This window comes from Vanellus vanellus, assembly GCF_965231255.1.
Source record: "Vanellus vanellus genome assembly, chromosome: 3".
NCBI classification, from domain to species: domain Eukaryota; kingdom Metazoa; phylum Chordata; class Aves; order Charadriiformes; family Charadriidae; genus Vanellus; species Vanellus vanellus.
This window is the reverse complement of record NC_138907.1, coordinates 93,462,527-93,480,595: the sequence shown is the minus strand read 5'-3', so window position 1 is coordinate 93,480,595 and position 18,069 is coordinate 93,462,527. Positions and strand designations below refer to the sequence as shown.

Here is an 18,069-nt window from a genome sequence, read left to right as displayed (position 1 = left end):
AATTTGTGAATTCTTATCACATAGGTTTCAGACATCAGAAATTTTATCGCCAAAATCATGTTTTTGACCTAGAAACTCATGCTGATTAGTATATATTTTAGAAAGATAGGACAGAAAGTCTGTCGCTGTGTCCAAAAAGTAGAAGCCCAGGGAAATAATATGTTGTTTTGATGTGCCTTACTTTTTTGTGTGTTTTATGGGAAACCAGAAGCTAATGTTATCCTCAGAACAAAGCTGAAATAGACACATGAAAAGTAGTGTGGTCACCTAAGTCCAGTAGTTAAGTATCACTTCATTCACAAACCGTGTGCTCAGCTGGTGATTGAAGGCAGCATGGATCCATAGGCATCTACGCTTCCTCCAGTAGATATGTAAAAACTGCATTTATTGCTACTCAGCACACATACTGTGCCTGTGGTCCCAGTCATTTGAGTCTTTAGATGAAGGCTGTATTAGAAGAACAACAGCCGGAGGTTTTGTTTTTTGTTCTTTCATTTCAATATTGCAGAGAAATGCTCAGCAAAGTTGCAGACGCTTTATTGTCTCTAGCAGATGTTACCTACTTGATTACCCTTCAGTGCAGGACTTAGAGTTCGATCTGAGCATTTCCTGCTTGCTAGGTCCGGTGACTTTTCACTGAGTTTACAGATGCCTCTGAAGCCAGGGAGGTGCATACGTGTGACTGTGCACTCAAGTAATTCGTGCTGTTAGTTTTAGGAGGGAGCCTCTATGCCTGGCTTAGGTTTGTGAATTTTGTTGTCTGCTGTGTCTTAAGTGTTGTGGTTCCAATACAGACCTAGCTTTCAAGCACACGTAGTCTACATACAGTTTTGAGCCATCAAGTATGTGAGTAATATAGGAGTTGTGTTAAATGGTATAAACTATTGAGACTCAGATCTTCTGTGTGTTTACAGTGAAAAATAAGATAAAATACCGAGCCAGTGCCTGCATTAAAATCCAAAAGACTATTCGTATGTGGCTTTGCAAGAGAAAGCACAAACCACGGTAAGAGGATCTTCCTCGGTTGAAGAAAATGGATATTTAATAGTATTTTCTTGTGAATGTAAAGAAGGGATTTACTATGCTTAACTAAATATATCTGAAGTCACAGGATGATGCTAAGTATGACTGAAAGAGATTCTGAAAGGTGCTGTGTTCCTCCTTTCTTTCCCAAGGATGAACAGACTAAATCTGAACCTTTCCTAAGAGATGTTTGTTTATAAAATCCTTCAGTGATAGCCTGGTTATCAGAAATCCTTATTTAAGTCTCTGTAAATGAAATTTAGGCTCATTAATTTTTGTCTTTTACCTTTTCACACCTTTCTTTATAGGCCCCCTTTCTTTTTTATCTTAAAAATAATTGTGTGTTCTGTCTGTCTTGTCTCCTTTTGAAATTAACTAATTCCATTAGTTTTAATCTGACTGCATGGAATACTGATGGAAAAAACGCATCGGTTATTAAGCTCTGCTGACACCTTTTTGTTCTTTGATAGAGATCTGACTCTCTGTTCTTTAATAGTAGTGTTCTTATAAAATGTTTTCTTTTGCATCCTTTGATAGTTATGTTTCATTTTGTACCTTGGCATTTTTAGCCACGTCCCTATGTTTTTAAGCTGTTCTATACTCATCTTTAAAGATTTGATTTAGTTTCTAGTCTTTGTGTGGTGTTTTCCTGAATCCCAGTTCAGTGATTTCTGTCTAGGAAGACTGCCTCCACAGAGTTGTAACTTGTATGTGTGGCCTTCAGTATTAGTTCTTTAAAAAGCTCCAAGTTTTCCTGGACTCTTATTTTCCAAACTACCCCCCCCCCCCCCCCCCCCCAGCCCTGTGGGATCTGATGGCTGGAGTCCCTGCTGTGTAGTTAAGTTTTATCTGATTCAGTTGCTCTTTGAGTAAGTGGCACAACTGAACCTTTTTCCACTCCAGTCAAAATCCTCTGGTGGATACTAATGGTGTGTTATTGGAAAAAAAACAACAACCCACATTAGTTCTCAAAATAAAAACGCGTTATTCCATTTTGAGTCACTGTCTGCTAATCATTTTTAATTATTATTTGCAAAAGGCTCCATTGCTTAGTTACTTCATGTGATAATGTTTGAATTTCAAAAAAGAGGATGAGTTTTATCAGAAGGTGTAACTTGTCTCCCCTAGCTACTTCTTTAATATGAGTGATTAGTGGTAGTTTGAAAAATATTGCCTTGTTAAAAAAATCTCGATACAAATAAGCTGTCTTACCTTCACAGCATCGATGGCCTGATAAAAGTGCGTACCCTGAAGAAGAGACTTGATAAATTTAATGAAGTAGTAAGTGCTCTGAAGGAGGGGAAGGCGGAGACAAGCAAGCAGGTCAAGGAGCTGGAGTATTCTATTGATGCTTTGATGACCAGAATTAAGGTATGATAACAATTACAGAAATAGTTTCTTGTTACTGGAATCTTTTAAAAAACTTAATCTAAAATAGAAGGCCAACGTATTTTTCTTAATTGAAAAGACATTTTAATATAGAAGTCTTAATTTTCAGAGGCACCGGGCAAATCCTGTTTAAAGTTATTTGTGAATGTAACTGAAGTGAATCCTGAAACTTGATGTGTACGTCTAGACTGTGGTATTATTATCTGTGTTTTGAAATTGGCACTGGAGAATTCAAAGCAAAAATGCATGTTGATATATTAGAGACAAGTGGTGTTAATAATTTCCTTGTTGATTTTTTTTTTTTAATTGGAATAATGCCGATTAGCAATGTTTTAAATTAGTCAGGGCTGAAACGTACAAGCATTTATCACAGAGTAAAGAGATCTGTATTCCCATTATGAGTTTTTTTCAGACTTGGTAGTAAAGAGAATTCAGCTTGCTGATTATGCTTCAGGGTCTATAGTGCTCAGTTTCTTACCGTAAGAGCACACAGACAAAATGAAAGCACACTGGGATTTATTAATGCTAAAAAAAAATTGGTGTTGAATTTTTGTTTCATGCAATGTTACAGCTTTTTCAGTCTACTGTATTAAGATTTTTCTATTTCACATCATGGATGAAAAGGTGATAGAGTTAACCCGTCAACTTACAGTTCTCTTTTCTAATAACAATCAGATAATTTTGATTATCATCATGATACACCCTCAGAAAAGGTCAGCAAACACCCCATATTGCAGATTTATTAGTACTCATCAATGCGAATTGTAAAATGAAATTAAATTTTAGCTATCAATGAAGTTTGAAAGTGTATGTAGTAAAGGCTGTTTTTTAAAGTATTTTCAACCTGTTACTTGCTACTAATACCTTTTTTAAAAAACATAGCACGGTCCAACACTTTTTCTGAGTGTCAGCACACATAATAAGAGAAACTGCTCTGTGACATAAAAGGCAGAGCTGTAAATAACCGCTATAGCAGTTAAGAACACAACACAAAATGCACATAGGAGGCCCTTAGTTTTCGTCTTAGCTTGGTAAGAATTATTTTCTGCTACTTAAAACCTCCAGGTTTAAAAAAATGAAGGCATGGTTTAAAGAGAAGTCATGTTTAATTTCAGCGATAAAATTGAGATTATGTTGTGTGGTTGTATATGAGAGAGGAGAGTAATAGGTCCCTGGGATTTTAGGAAAGAAGGGAAGGATGTGCTCAAGCTCCCCCACCCTGAAGTGTATATATAATTTAATTGTACTACTCAGTGCTCTCATTTCACTTAATATTTTTTCAGTATACATTTTTTAAAAGGGAAGTACAAAGGTAAAAGAATATAATCCCCTCTTACTTCATTCTGCAGACCACTATAATGACTAGGGAACAGATACAGAAAGAATATGATGCTCTAGTTAGAAGCTCAGAGCAACTTCTGAGTGCACTGCAAAAGAAGAAGCAGCAAGAGGAGGAAGCAGAAAGGCTACGACGCATCCAGGAGGAAATGGAAAAAGAAAGAAAGAGACGTGAAGAGGAGGAGCAACAACGAAGGAAGGAAGAACAGGAAAGACGTCTGTGAGTCTTGAATAAGTTACTGGTTATAGAATGAGAAGAAAATAGGAAAGGCACTTTAATAAGGTTGCTTTTCATACTCCTGTGCTTAAAGAGCGCGACTTGGATTGTACTCCTCGTGTGCTATGCAGTGCAAAACATTTCCCTTCCCAGTGATTTATAAGGTAAGTGTAGTCAGAATAGAGTATGCAAAAAATTATATGATGCAGTTGAAAATACAGATGGACTTAGAATGTTTCTTGACTTTACATTCAGTGTCCTGTCATCAGGACTGTACTGACTTCTGGATTACCATTCAGTTTTGTGGAATATGCTTTCCTATCTCTTCACTTGCGTCATAATAACATGTTCACTTGCGTCATAATAACATGTTTTCATTTCCTCCTCTTTTGTAATAGGAAATCTGAGATTGAGGCAAAGAGAAAACAGGAAGAAGAAGAGAGGAAAAAGAGGGAAGAGGAAGAAAAGCGTATGCAGGTTAATGTTTTAGCTGTGTGGGGGTTTTTTTGGTGGTGGTGGTTTTTTGTGGTTTGTTTTTTTTTTTTTGGTGTTGGATGGTTGGGTTTTTTTAAAAATCTTTTTCACAGCTTAGGTTCTCCAGAGTCTAATGGCTTCATTTTATAAATGCATGTCTGAGTCACGCAGCAGTGTTGCTTTAGTAGTAAATGTAAGGCGAAAATCATGATTAGGGCATCCCAAGACATCACCTATTTCTAGTCCACGTGCAAGTACAAGTCTACTGAGTAGAGGTGCATTTGTTTTTGAAGTGTTTTTAAAGTTATTTTACAGTTAAAAATACACAGGAGAATCCTAGTTTAGCCTTTGAAGTTTTTGCAGATGTTCCATGTCACTCAGGTTTGGCACTCTTTTAGCAGAAGTCAAATCTGGACTCAGGCTGTGTCATGTAACAGTTTAACTGTAAACACTTTCAGAATATTGGTCACAATGAGAGGATACAGGACTGTCTCTAGTAGCCCCTTTGACTACGTTAATGTAGAATAAATACACGCAGTTCAAACGCTGCTCCTCCACCCTCCCCCTGATTCCTGGCACTTCTTACTGATCCCATCATGAGCTCACTCTGAGTTGTGTTTGGCCTCTGTACCCTTGTTTTCCTCTTTTCTTGGAGGTTGCTTGGGTAACCTGGGAGAGCAGTCTCAGAGAGAAAAAGCTTTCCTGTAGGGGCAGTTGTAGCAAGCGCAGAGCCATCATCACTGGTATTTACAGACTGTTTCAAGTCCTATCCATGATTAATCAGAAACAGATTTTTTTCCTGTATCTTGTTACCCCTGGAGTTAGCCTAGCACTGCTTATCCTTATTGTGTCTGCATACTCTGTTCTGTCACCTCACCCTCATTCTTGATAAAGAAGTCACTGGAACTAACAGAGAAATGATAGTCTAACTTTTCATGAAAAATGAATCTTTCCTATGTTATTGGGTCAGTCACCTGCATCAGAATAGTCAACACTACCAGCTTGCAGAAGTTAAACATAAAGAGAGGAAGCTGCTATTTGGCTAGTCTTTAAATCATTCCTTGGAGACCATTGCAGATGTAGTGTACAGATGTAATTTACACTTTTACTTAGAAATGCCATGTTTGGATACAAAGCAGATATATAACCCAGCAGGCTATTTCTTTCTTCTGCATACAGTTAATTACTCATTATCTCTCTTTCTGGTGATTGTTACTATCGGCTAATCTAAAATCATTTTCATAGGGTAAAGTCACTGGTGTTACTGCTCTGCTTTAGTGGTACAAATTCACGATCATTAGTGGGAAGTGACTTTGTCTCCTTTGACTTTTGGGCCCCAAGAAAGGCACTGCTAAGACTTGGCATGTATGACTTTCAGAAGTATGAATTGGATGGTTGCATTTTACTTACCATGTGTGTAAGACCCTTTGTTAAATGATGGTAAACCAGACTTACAGTTTGCTCTGCAGAGGCAGTATATCTGGATTGCTTCTGCATTGCATTAAGTCGGAATTTTACCATTTGCTTAAATTCAAAGCCAGATCAGGTCCACAGAGGATTCCAGTGTTTGTCGTGATCACTTTTCAAAAAGAACCATGGACTTACAGGCAAAGCAATGGCTATTGCAAAGTCATGTGATGCCAAATGCAGAATATCAAGGGAACATTGTGGTAGTGCTATGGAGGAGTAACCATACTGCTCCATCATCTGCGTTTTAATGATTGTAAAAACTTTTGAAGTCTAATTTTTGTAATAGCTAACAAAAAGTTTCATGTGTTTTTAAAAGAATAATTGATTGGCAATTTAATTTGAAAAGGTAATACAAATGGTGGTTAATAATGATTTGATAAACTATATGAAAACCAAGATGAAAACTGTAGCCGTTTTTTTTTTCTTGAGTCAAACTAAATACTAATGCTGTTACTTTTTCAGTTCTGTAATTTTGCATGTTTTGAAAGCTATAAATGTACTACTCAGCATATTTTTCTAATCATTTGCTTATGTAGCCTTTTGGGTTTGATTGGATGTCCTGGTTTGAGGTAAAACAGAACCAATTTTGTTCAGTAACTTTGTTTCTTAGCTGGGCCTCTTCTAACAACTGAAATTAACTGCACATTGTGCAGACAATGTTCACTCTCTCAGAGTGATAAGGCCAATTGTTTATAGCTGATGCCCAGGCATGGTATGCAGAGAGGCTCTTGCTTAAGGTTAAAGGTGTGTTTTTGTAAAACAGGCTGAAATTGAGGCTCAGCTAGCTAGAGAACGAGAAGAGGAAACCCAGCACCAGGCAGTGCTTGAACAGGAACGTCGTGATCATGAACTTGCAATGAGAATTGCCCAGAGTGAGGCAGAACTCATCAGTGATGAGGCTCAGCTTGATTTAGGATTGCGCAGGTATGGCGTTAAGTAGTTAAATTTGTCTCTCTCTTTTTTTTTTTTTTTTTTTTTTTGTCCTCTTCCTAGCCTGGATCCCTTGGAGAAGACCATGCTCGTGTTGTTTTTATATAACTTTATAGTAATTAATGGACCTTTTAAGTCAATGTATTGGAATATTTTTCAAATTAACTTATGAAATTTCTTAGAAATAGATTGCTTTTGCTTAAAGACTTGCTTCATTTTGTGTCTTACTACACCAGTAATTTATTAGGTGCTTGTGAATACAACTGCAGTTCTCTTTCTCTTTTTGAGTTCTGGCAAAGATGGCAACCAATTTAAATTATGATTTTTATGACTCATTTCAAATAGTGAATGGAATTTCTTCTGTGGTAAGTAGAATAAAATATACCCTTTCCGGTACTTGATGGTTCCAGGAGTGTAGTGTGAATTTGTGTGTGTGTGTGTGTTTTTTTTTTTTTTTAACAAGAAGTCCTCTTTGAATTGGGAAATAGTAATTATGTCTGTGTCCTGACTGATAAGTTTACTTGTAAAGTGGATTGAATGTATTTAACATACATGCATTTGAAAATTAAATGTTGTCTTAAACATTTTGTTTTGTTTGAACTTTTTGATTCATCACAAGAAGTGCTTGGCTTTTGGTATACAGAACCACACTGCCTGCAAAGCAAGAGCTCTTCATGTGTAAAGGGTGATGTCTTGGAAGCAACTTATTGGTCCCATAAAAAATGGTACTTATTGGTCACATTGCATAAAGGCACCTGTGAATGATCGTGTAATCGGTGACTTCATTACTGCTAGTCTACTCAGTATGTTGTTGTTGAAAGAAGAGGTGTAAAAAAAATCCCAAGTGTTTCCATGGAATTTCAAGCTCCCAGATGTGTTCTTTGCTCAAATTTTATCTAGATGCATTGCATACTTTTTTTTTAATAACTGTTATACCTGTATGAGATAGGTAGGTAATTTTTTTTGTCATGTACAGTACTGATTTTTAGACACTTCCACTAAAATTATGTGCTTTTTCCCTTAGTTATACAATAGCTGTCATATTATCTCAGATGAGACTGTAACATGCTCAGTTGGATGTCCAGGTGCTTCACAGACAGCATTCTGGAGATTTTCATACTTTTCCCTGTTTGAATTTTGGTGCAGTTTACTTTTCAAGGTAAACCTAAAGTCACTCAAGTGTTGCAACCAGGCAAGCTTCTACTAAATATAAAAGAAGGGAGGCATTAGACAAGAAAGGCTCAGAGAATTCAACAACTTTTCTGTCAGCGAAGCTGTAATCTCCAGTATTTCCTACTGCTCGTGGGTGATCCTGGTATTTGCCTTCCTTGTGTAGTCCTGGAATGGATGATGAGCTAACCATCCTGATAATTGTGACTGCCAGTTGCTGTCTGCTGTGTAGCTGGCCGTAGGAGAATGAAGACTGTTTTCTGAATGATTGGAAAGTGAAGAGTGGTCTGAAGAAGTTAACAAAGCAATGTAAATCCTTTCTTGAACAAGATAATATATAAATCTAGAAAATAGTAGCAGAAAGATGTTTCTGCTTATGAGATTTCTTTTTAGCTCGTTAGCAAATTTTTTTATTTCTGTTTCTGCAGTCTACTTCAAAGGGTTTAAAGTATGTCCAAAAATTAAAGAAAATGCTTTTAATTGTACCTTTGCTTTGATTTTGTTTTGGTTTGTTTAAAAACAAACTAAAACCTTCCCCAGACCCCATATCTTCTACTGAAATCCAAGGGCAGATAACCATGTAACTGCAGGAATTGGCTTAAAGGTAGAAACTGGAAATTCTTCTCTGAAATGAAAACTATTTATTGGTTTGAACAAAACATGTAATTTAATAATTTAAATAAAAATACTCAGGACTTATTTTAACTGATGTAAATTAAAATTTTGCTAGAGTCTAAGTTATATTCTGCCATCTTCTGGATTCGAGACTTGCATATTACTGTATGATACACTGAAATCACTGTGACTTTTCTATATGTGTATTCCCTTTTCTGTTAAATTTTGCTGTAGTAAGATAAAGCATGTATTACTCCATACTGAATTAATGCAGTATACTGGTTCTACGGTGTTTTCACACAATTTTGTAAAAAATTGTTTCATGCTTACATGTTGGCATGAAAAGGGAATTTTCCATTGTGCTGTACTACCCGTGGAATGAAAATAGTAAGAACAAGGTGATTTTCATGTGCCACTTTGAAGAAACTGTTGTATTTTGCTCATTTTTAAGGAACTTGTGATACTTACATGTTGTCATATTTGAAAATGAGTAGCCTCTACTTTATTTGTCTTTCTCCTCAATACCTTGTTGCATTCAGCATTAGTTTTCATAGATATTTAAAAGTTCATAGATATTAATAATTTCTTTGAGAAATATACTTGTTGACTCTTGTCAAAGAAAAGTTGTTTGTTTTGGCAGTAGATCCAGCATTTTTATATGTGCTTATTCTGTGCTGGATATGCTGGACCTCTCCTAGCGTCGTCCAATTTTATTACTCATCCACAATTTGAAAGCATGTGTAGTAAGAGATTTACTGCACCTAGGGGTAAATTAACAGAACTGCTTAGCACTTAAGTAAAAAAATTAGTTAAATAATAGATATCTGTCTTCAGCTGTGCAATATTTTTTATTTCTGTGGTTTATTGAAACATATAGTATAGCATATAGCACCAAAATAATCCAGCCTCAGTGAAGGTGTTGTGAGTGTATCTGTTCTGTGCATTGCATTGGAACAATCCAAATAAGTTCTAATTTGTAGCATACTCAGCACTACATTTGTGCATGTGGGTCTTCACCATGGCAGTTAGACTTGGTGTCTTTTCACAGCTTGCATGAAGATGCTATCTGTCCTGTTCCCAGAGTAGCTACATGAGGATTGCTGTTATTTCTTTTAATATGCTTATCCAGGCATAATCTTTGATTTTGAAAGATGAGGTGGAGGAGTGAAAGGGCGGAGGAAGTTTTCTCTTGTACATTTTTTCAAGGTTATCTTATCTTTTTAAAAATAATATAATACTCATGATTGAATGAGAAAGATGAAGAAAGAAGGCCTATATAATCCCATTTCTTAGTAAAAAAAAAAATAAATTCATATGATTGTAAATAAGATGTGAGAGAGCAGGAAATACTATGACCCACCTTTTTCCACTTCAGATTATTAGAAAAGTAACAAGGAAGTAGTCTATCTAACATAAATATCTTCTATTTGCAGAGCCAATGGAACAAAGCTGCAAATGACTGCGTATGGCATTTTTTTCCATTTGAATGCTCTAATAGAAAAAAAAGTAACACTAATTAAGAGGACAATATAAACTTCCTTTGAATTATTTACTAATATCCCATAATAATCTTTATTAGTGTGCATCTGTAAACTTTAAATCAGTTTCTAATACCTGCTTTTTTCAAGTCTAATAAATAACTTCATAATCTAATATACCTAATAATATCTATTTAAAGATGATTATATAATTAATGTAAATTTTTTCACATACCATCCATCTTCACTGCCCTGTGTGATTTATTGCTCTTTTACAGAATCAGGACTGTGTATATAAACTAAAATGAAACTTATTTAAAATAAGTAGCCAATTTTTTTGTGCACTTGAATTAGCTTCAGTTTGGTTGGCAAGAGACCATCACAGTTGTGAAGGCTGTTTTTATATTAATGTGTTTGGTTTATGCTTATTTATCAATTTTCTTATAGGGAACAAATGGCCACAGAAATGTCAGAAATATTGTCTAGGTAGGTGAGAAGACAACACCAAATGAATCAATCATTTTATAAAAAGAAATCACACATGAGATGGCTTGAATTATTATGGAATGAAAAATAATGGAATCTGATTTTTTTTTTTTTTACGTGGTTATCAGATAAGTAAATTATTTCTTTCAGATAACTTTCCTTTATCAACACTTCTTTCAGCAGTTATTTTTCTGCTATTTTAATTGATGGCCAATTCTTAATGTGCAAAAATACCCTAAAACTTTGGGGCAAAATCAAAGGCTCTGTGTTTTGGTTGAATTCAAAATGCAACATTTCCTACTGATGCTTGTTTAACTAAATTTTTTTCGCTTTTCATGTATTGGAGGCTTTTGACTTGAGACTGTTTTTTTTTTTTTTTATTATTTTTATTAAGTCTGAAAATACTGTTTATGATATATAACTTTGTCAGAAGTGAGGCAGTGAAGACTGATTGTCAAGTATGATCCTCCTCTTACTGCCAGACTGTTGTGCTTAAAGTCATGTAGAAAACAAAAGAGTGATCTGCAGACCACAGAGTAGTACTGTAATGGAAAGGCTAAGCCATTCAATTGGATTAGCATTCTTAAAGATTACTAGTTTAACCAGAGATCTTACAGCCTAGTTCTGCTGCTCTAAATTATGTAGCAAACTCTTAGAGTGGTGGTGGTTAGTGTTGCTAAATAAGGAAAATCCTTAGGATTTGTCAAATTGGATTCAAGAAGGTTAGACACCAAGCAGCGGAAATTACATTTAGCAGCAATCCTTTAATGTCCTACAGGTATGCCAATGATAACAAAATATTAACATATATATTTTGAAGGAGACTGTGTACTTATTTGTTTTACACTTATGAGTAGTGCTAAGGGTGAGGAAAAGTTCCTATCCCTTAGCTATGTATTGATTAAAAGTCAAAGAGGTCATTTTTTGTGTCAGATTCTCACATACCATAACTGGAAGCTTTGTGTTGACTCAGATTAGTAGTACAAGTAGGCATAATTAAGCTGATGCTGCAATGAACAGTACAATTCTGTAGTTTTAATTACATTTGAAGAGATGGTTTAGTTGCTATTAAGAAGAACGTTTGATTAAACAAATTGTTATATTCTATGAAACTTAAAAATAAAATGCAGTTGTTATATCTGCTTTCAGAACTGCTATATATGCATAAGAAAAATTTCACAGAAAATGTATTTATAACCTATTAACTAAAAAGGGAAAATAAACAACATAAAACTTCATAGTCCCACACGAGACCTTTATGGAAAAATAAATTTTAAAATAATATTCACTGGATTATAAATACTGTAATAATGTAACAGTCTTACAAAGATATTGGTGCACAAACAGACTTTAACTGAAAAGGCCTGGTTTCTTCTGTTTTTTGTGAATTTTTGTGAATTTTTAACGTGACATATTGCATCAAGTAGTTTGTTACCCTGTGAAAGATCTAGTTTCTTCTGAACAAATCCTCTCAGATCCTGAAAGATAATTCAGTTTGTCTCTTGCTCTTAGTCATGGGCATTAGCAGTGGTTGGTAAAATAATGCGTCTGTTCTTGGATTCCGTAGTGCTTAAAAAGTATTCTGATGATCACTGAATGTAGGAGTGTTTTGAACTTAGTTTATATCCAAATAATCTATGGGAAGTTTGCCATTCCTAAGGGAGATATCTTCCACTTCTTATCCATACCATTTTTAAGAAAAAAAAAAAAATAAATTCAGGTTTAGCTTTATACTTATACATGTAATGTTTGTTTATTACATGGTTAACCTTATACATACTGTTAAAGATGATGGACATTTTGTTAATTTCTCACTTGCATTTGCTGTTGTTTTTATTGCATAATACCTACATGATGAACACCTTTTGCCTTTGAAAAACACCGTTTCTAGATGAGTCTCTTTGTACTGGTCAGCCTTTCTTCTGAGTGTTTTTCTTTTCCTTGGTAGCTCTTAATGACCACCCCACACCCAATAAATATTGCTGTTCTCAGACAGCTACTATACAATTAATATAGAATTAATTTATTTTCTTCTCTGAAATTAGTCTTTTGTTAAAGACATGCAATATTTTCTCTAGTCTTGGAACAAGGATTTTGTCTCAATCACATTTTGAACAGCAGAGGAAACACCTTTTCTCCCTTCTCCTTGTTTATTTCTGAAATATTTTTCCTCGTCTGTTTGTCGAATGGAACTACAACCACTCTTAGTTGTCTGTATTCTGCATCTTGACTAGTACCAAGAAAAATGTACATCAGTGTGGGGTGAGGTACCCATGAATAGAATATGCATATTTTCACACATGACTGCTAACTATTAATGACAATTCCTTTTAATCTCTAGGCAACCAATCAGTTTATTATATGATTTTGGATGTAGAAGATGCCTTTGCTTTTTCTTAATCATTTGAACATCTTGAAAATAAAATGGTATTTTGCCTTTGAATTCAGTCCCTCTGCTGCTGATTTTCATTGTATTAAGTGTGCTGCAGTGTTGATATTGTGATCTGTTCCTCCTGTTGTAACAATTCCTGTTTCACACTTGAAAAAAAACATATATATTTTTTTAATAATTGTAGGAGTCCTTCAGTTCAAGCCACGAAAGCTGCTGCTGGTACTAAGAAGCACGATCTCAGTAAGTGGAAATATGCAGAGCTTCGTGATACAATCAATACATCCTGTGGTAAGTTGTTTTGGTTTTTTCCTGATTTGAGAAGTCAAGTTGTAGTTGTATGAAAAAGTGTTACTTTCTTCCTGTGACAAAGATAAAAACTTGCTCGTGAATTTATTCAGATTTGAATGAATGTCAATTTTTAAAAGTTCATTACCCCAAAGAGAACAGCGAATTAAGCTATTTCCATACCGAGTAAACAGGTTGCTGTTTGATTTGTTACCTCCTTTACTGATTATATATTTCTGATGTTAAACTGCTTGTGCCATAAAATACATGTTATAATTTCTTAATTAAATCATCTCAGTTATGTGTATTTCCACAAAGCAAATAATAGTTGTTATGCTTTACCTAGAATTCATGTGTTCTAAGAAATTTTTTGCTCTCTCTTTTTGCTGTCAGCAAGCCACAAAAAGCAAATATGTCATGTAAAGTACAGCGTGAAATACTTTCTGTCTTAAAGGTTCAGATTGTTCTTTAATTTTCCAAATGTGTAACTTCATTTGGGAAGCTCACAGTTGGGACATTAATTAATTTTCTTCCAGTGTTGTGAATATAGAAGCAGATAAGAATTATTCCTTTATTAAATATTACTATTTCTTCCTGCTTCTAACTGAAAGCAGTTGGTTGATTTCTGATTTAAGATAACTCGGAATTTCTCCCTGGATGTAGAAATTGGAAACAAATCCATTCTCTCTATTTGTATTTAAAACCCAAAGTTAGCTCCAAATTCTAACTGTGTCTCTATTGTTTTCATATATGCAAGACTGGAGCAATATTTTCAGTTGAATAGGTGGTGCAGTAATACATGGTCTTAATGTGTGTTCATCCCTGGTGAAGCCAGTATGGATACTCTTAGGTGACTAATGAAAAAGTCTTGCAATCATTCAGTCTCTTAGTATCATGAAATTCAGAAAGTGGAAAAAACACGTAGATCTGAGCAGTCAAATTCATAGAATCATAGAATGGTTTAGTTTGGAAGGGACCTTAAAGATCATCGAGTTCCAACCCCCCTGCCATGGGCAGGGACACCTCCCACTAGAGCAGGTTGCTCGAATTCCCCATCCAGCCTGGCCTTAAATACCTCTAGGGATGGGGCATCTGCAACTTCTCTGGGCAACAAATTGCTTATTTTCTGTTTTTCAGTTGCAGAAATAAAGTTCAGGAGTGAAAGTTTATCTGTTTCTGTACTGCTTGGCTTGTGATAATGCCAACAGACAAATTTAGCAAAGGGAAAATCTTATTTGTAGCATTTCACTGCTCCAAACCTCACAGTAGAACAGCTACTTTGGGGACTGCCATTCCTCTAAAGGAGAAAATGATATTTAGCACTCCAGGGATCTTTCTGGGCCATAAAATACAGGCCCTGTTGCTGGAGAGAGTGAGGGTTTAGTATATTATAACACATTAGTGTTACAAACTGATCTAAAATTATGTACCTATCAATATAGAAAAGCATTTCATAAATAATTTTTCTGATTTTTTCCTACTTCTTCTTTCCTTTCTTCCTCATTTTTGAGACAGATATTGAACTGTTGGCGGCTTGCAGAGAAGAGTTTCACAGAAGGCTAAAGGTGTATCATGCTTGGAAATCCAAGAATAAGAAACGCAATGCGGAAACTGAACAGCGTGCTCCCAAATCAGTCACAGACTATGGTGAGGAGAGTTAATTTTGTGTTTATAATAACACAAATAATAATTATAGTGACAATATTATAAAGAAAACACTTCTAGAATTCATTTTGGTTTTGCTAGGTTGAAGATTGGGATTTTTATAGTGATTTAAGGTAAATTTTTTGAAAATATTGTAACTGGCAAATACTTTGCAGAAAGTAGAATCCTTTCAGGGGACCCAGATACGTGTGGTGAATAGCTCTCCCTAAAACCTCTCCTCATACAAACTCACATCTGTTAAAAATGGTACTTGATTTGGTGTTACAGTTGCTGGCATTTTTGCTAAATGTTCATTGGTGTGCTACTTAAGACTAAGGAAGATAATTTTCTGTTTATGAAACTGTGGTTTGCGTTTGAGACTTTTTTTAAGCTTGTTCATACTAGTTCTGACCTCTGCAATTACAGATGATACCTTCTGGGAGTAGTTATTGGTAGTTCAGAACAGAGAATTACACCTAAGGATAGAATAGGGGTTCTAAAAATAGCTCTTAAATGGTCCATCAGAGAACTGCATGTGGGTTTTCTGGTGCTGTAAAAAAACAAGATTGGAAGGAATCATTCTCTGTTACATAATTCACTGTTACATCTGGGGTTCAGACAAAACAAAAAGTATTGGTGATAAGTTTTGGGGTTTTTTTTAAGCTTTTATTCTTTCATAAGATACCAATATATAAACATAATTGTAGGTACTTCTTAAAGATGCTAATAATTTCCTCATTTACATTACTGTAAGCCTTATATATTTCAGGCTACATTCTCTTTTTTAAAATTCTATAAGTGTTGATACTGCAGTTTTTGATGATAGGATGACAAATTTTGCATAGTCCTTGCTTTCTTATTAGACTGTCATTTTGCTGATTTCACAGATGGGCGTTTATTGTCAACACAATGCACTAATGAGAATAAGTGACTGCCTTTTAAATTCAAGAAGGTGGTGTAGGATTTACCATGTTTAACACTGCCAGACCTGAAAATTAGGTGCCCGGTTTCTGGAGCGATATTTGTAGAGTGGATTGTTATTCTTTCGCCACCACCACATCCCCTAAGTCCAGTGATCGTCTGTTATAAAAGTAGTCTCAGAAATGAACAGAACCACAGGAAACTGATATAATAATTTAGTCAGATCTTTCCTGATGTCTTTTGATTCCATGATTCTTCCTGGCCACACAGTTAATGGGAGAGGCAGAGGAAACAAAAGATGGGGAGAATATGTTCTCCCTAAAGTCCCATTAGCCTGGAATTAGAGCATTGTCCTGGGACATGGGGGACACAGGTGCCAGTGTTAGTCCTTATACAAATTTGTCTCCTTCCCATTGTTTGATATACTGAGTTATGCATTGCTTGAGCATTACCTGAGAATTTGGGCTTTTCAGGGGACTTTGGTACAGATATATGACAGGTGAAATCTGAACCCCTGGAAAAGATATTATTAAAGAACGGGTCTTTGTGGCCATGCCTAGCAATGTGGCTTTAAGAAAGCTTGTGACTGAAACAGCAGGAAAAGGCATTTGAAGCAACTTCTGCAAAGTGGTAAGACGCTTTACATTTGAGCTTGCAAATTCTGTCTGGAGCTAAATGGGTAAAATAAATACTCATGCACAATATTGTTGATGGTAAGTATCAAAGAGCAGAAAATATTTGGATTTGTGCAAATAAAGCTTGGAATACTCATGGTCTCACCACATTTAGTTAGACACATTCTTTTCAATGTTTTTCATTGCATTTTTTTACTTTTCTTGAAATATTGCTTAGTATTTCTGAAGAAAAGTTAGAACATTGCAGCTCAGAAGAACTGATAGTGACCTTTAGAGACTCTTGTTAATGTCAGAAGTAATTCTTCCTATTGCAAATAATTATACTACATGGGCATTTCACATATACCTACTGTAATGATCTGAGAAGGTAGTAAGAAGGAACTCTGATTTCTTACATGTTTAAGTGAAAAGTCTTTTGGTTGTTAGTGGATGTGTGCTTTAAATGATGTAGTTTCTCCTTTCCATCTTTTCACTGATGTCATAGAATTTTTCAGGTATCCTTTAATTAAATTCATACATTCAGTATGGAAGCTGAACGCTGGTTTGTGTATTATTCTTGGAAGAGGCAGATTTGGTATTAATAGAGGTGTGGAAATTTTTTCTTAACAGAAATGTCAAAAATAAAAAGTACTATGTTAATTAACTAGCAGGTTTGTTACAGCAATCTGTGCTTAGCATGTATACAACTGAGTTTTTGTAACAGGCATCGCAAATCATTGAAGTAATCAATTTCAAAATTAAATCCTGATGAAAATAGAAGCAGTTGGAAATCTATGAAACTTGAGGAAATGAGACATTTGTGTATGTCAGTGAGCAGAAAATGAATAGAAATACTGAGCTCAAGGTCTGTGTTTATTTTGTAACTAGATTTTTCCATTTGTCATCAGTATTGGTGAAAAATATTGAGGTAACTATAACTGATAAAGGATCGGCACTTACATGTTTTATTCAACATGTAATATTTGTTCACAGATTTTGCACCATTTTTGAGCAACTCACGTAAGTGGGGAGATGGTTATTTAAGCTAACTTTGAAGAATAGGAACACTTGAGAGCCCTATACTAACATTAATTAATTCAGTGTTTTGCTACAGATGCACATAGAATTCAATTGTTAAAAAAATTATTTTACAATTTGGCAATGTTATTCAACTGATGGTAATTATATGTTACTCTAGTAATGTATGAATGTACTTTACTGCTTATTTTTGTGAGATCCTTTTGTGAGAGCATTTGAGCAGTCATGGGAAGGGAGAATGAAATAACCTTATGTAAGTGATTTGAAGGTATAATCACGGAATCAATCTTCCACTTCTTTTCTCTTCCCCCCCCATCCACCCCCCCCAAAAAATATCATGCTTATTTTAATATTTCTTACTGTCTGTACATGGCTTTTTGTTGTAGCAAAACTCTGAAATCAACTTAATATAACAGCTATTTTCCTAGCACACAAACTAACATACAGGTGATGGTTTCTTTTGAATAAAGAACTACGATTCCAGAGCACTGAAAAGTAGAGGCTATATTTGCTGCTTAGCATTCCTGTCCTCTAGATTTTCTCTTGGATTTAGGTATGCATAGGGGTAGAAATAAGCCTTAGCAA

At 35.1% G+C, this 18,069-nt stretch overlaps 1 protein-coding gene across 7 annotated transcripts in view; it reads left to right on the top strand.

Moving 5' to 3' along the window:
• MYO6 (myosin VI) overlaps positions 1 to 18,069 on the top strand; it is a gene marked incomplete at both ends in the record, with an annotated part of 82,974 nt that overhangs the window by 61,472 nt on the left and 3,433 nt on the right. For 2 of the 7 annotated variants that reach the window (XM_082481068.1, XM_082481071.1), the window contains 10 exons: positions 915 to 1,005; positions 2,244 to 2,394; positions 3,762 to 3,970; positions 4,366 to 4,444; positions 6,675 to 6,835; positions 10,060 to 10,089; positions 10,552 to 10,590; positions 13,167 to 13,270; positions 14,783 to 14,914; positions 17,440 to 17,466. In XM_082481068.1, coding sequence (XP_082337194.1) covers positions 915 to 1,005; positions 2,244 to 2,394; positions 3,762 to 3,970; positions 4,366 to 4,444; positions 6,675 to 6,835; positions 10,060 to 10,089; positions 10,552 to 10,590; positions 13,167 to 13,270; positions 14,783 to 14,914; positions 17,440 to 17,466 — 1,023 coding nt within the window. Of the gene's footprint in view, positions 1 to 914; positions 1,006 to 2,243; positions 2,395 to 3,761; positions 3,971 to 4,365; positions 4,445 to 6,674; positions 6,848 to 10,059; positions 10,090 to 10,551; positions 10,591 to 13,166; positions 13,271 to 14,782; positions 14,915 to 17,439; positions 17,467 to 18,069 lie in introns of all 7 variants that reach the window. The other 5 variants (XM_082481070.1, XM_082481069.1, XM_082481066.1 and 2 more) reach the window with 4 other exon arrangements.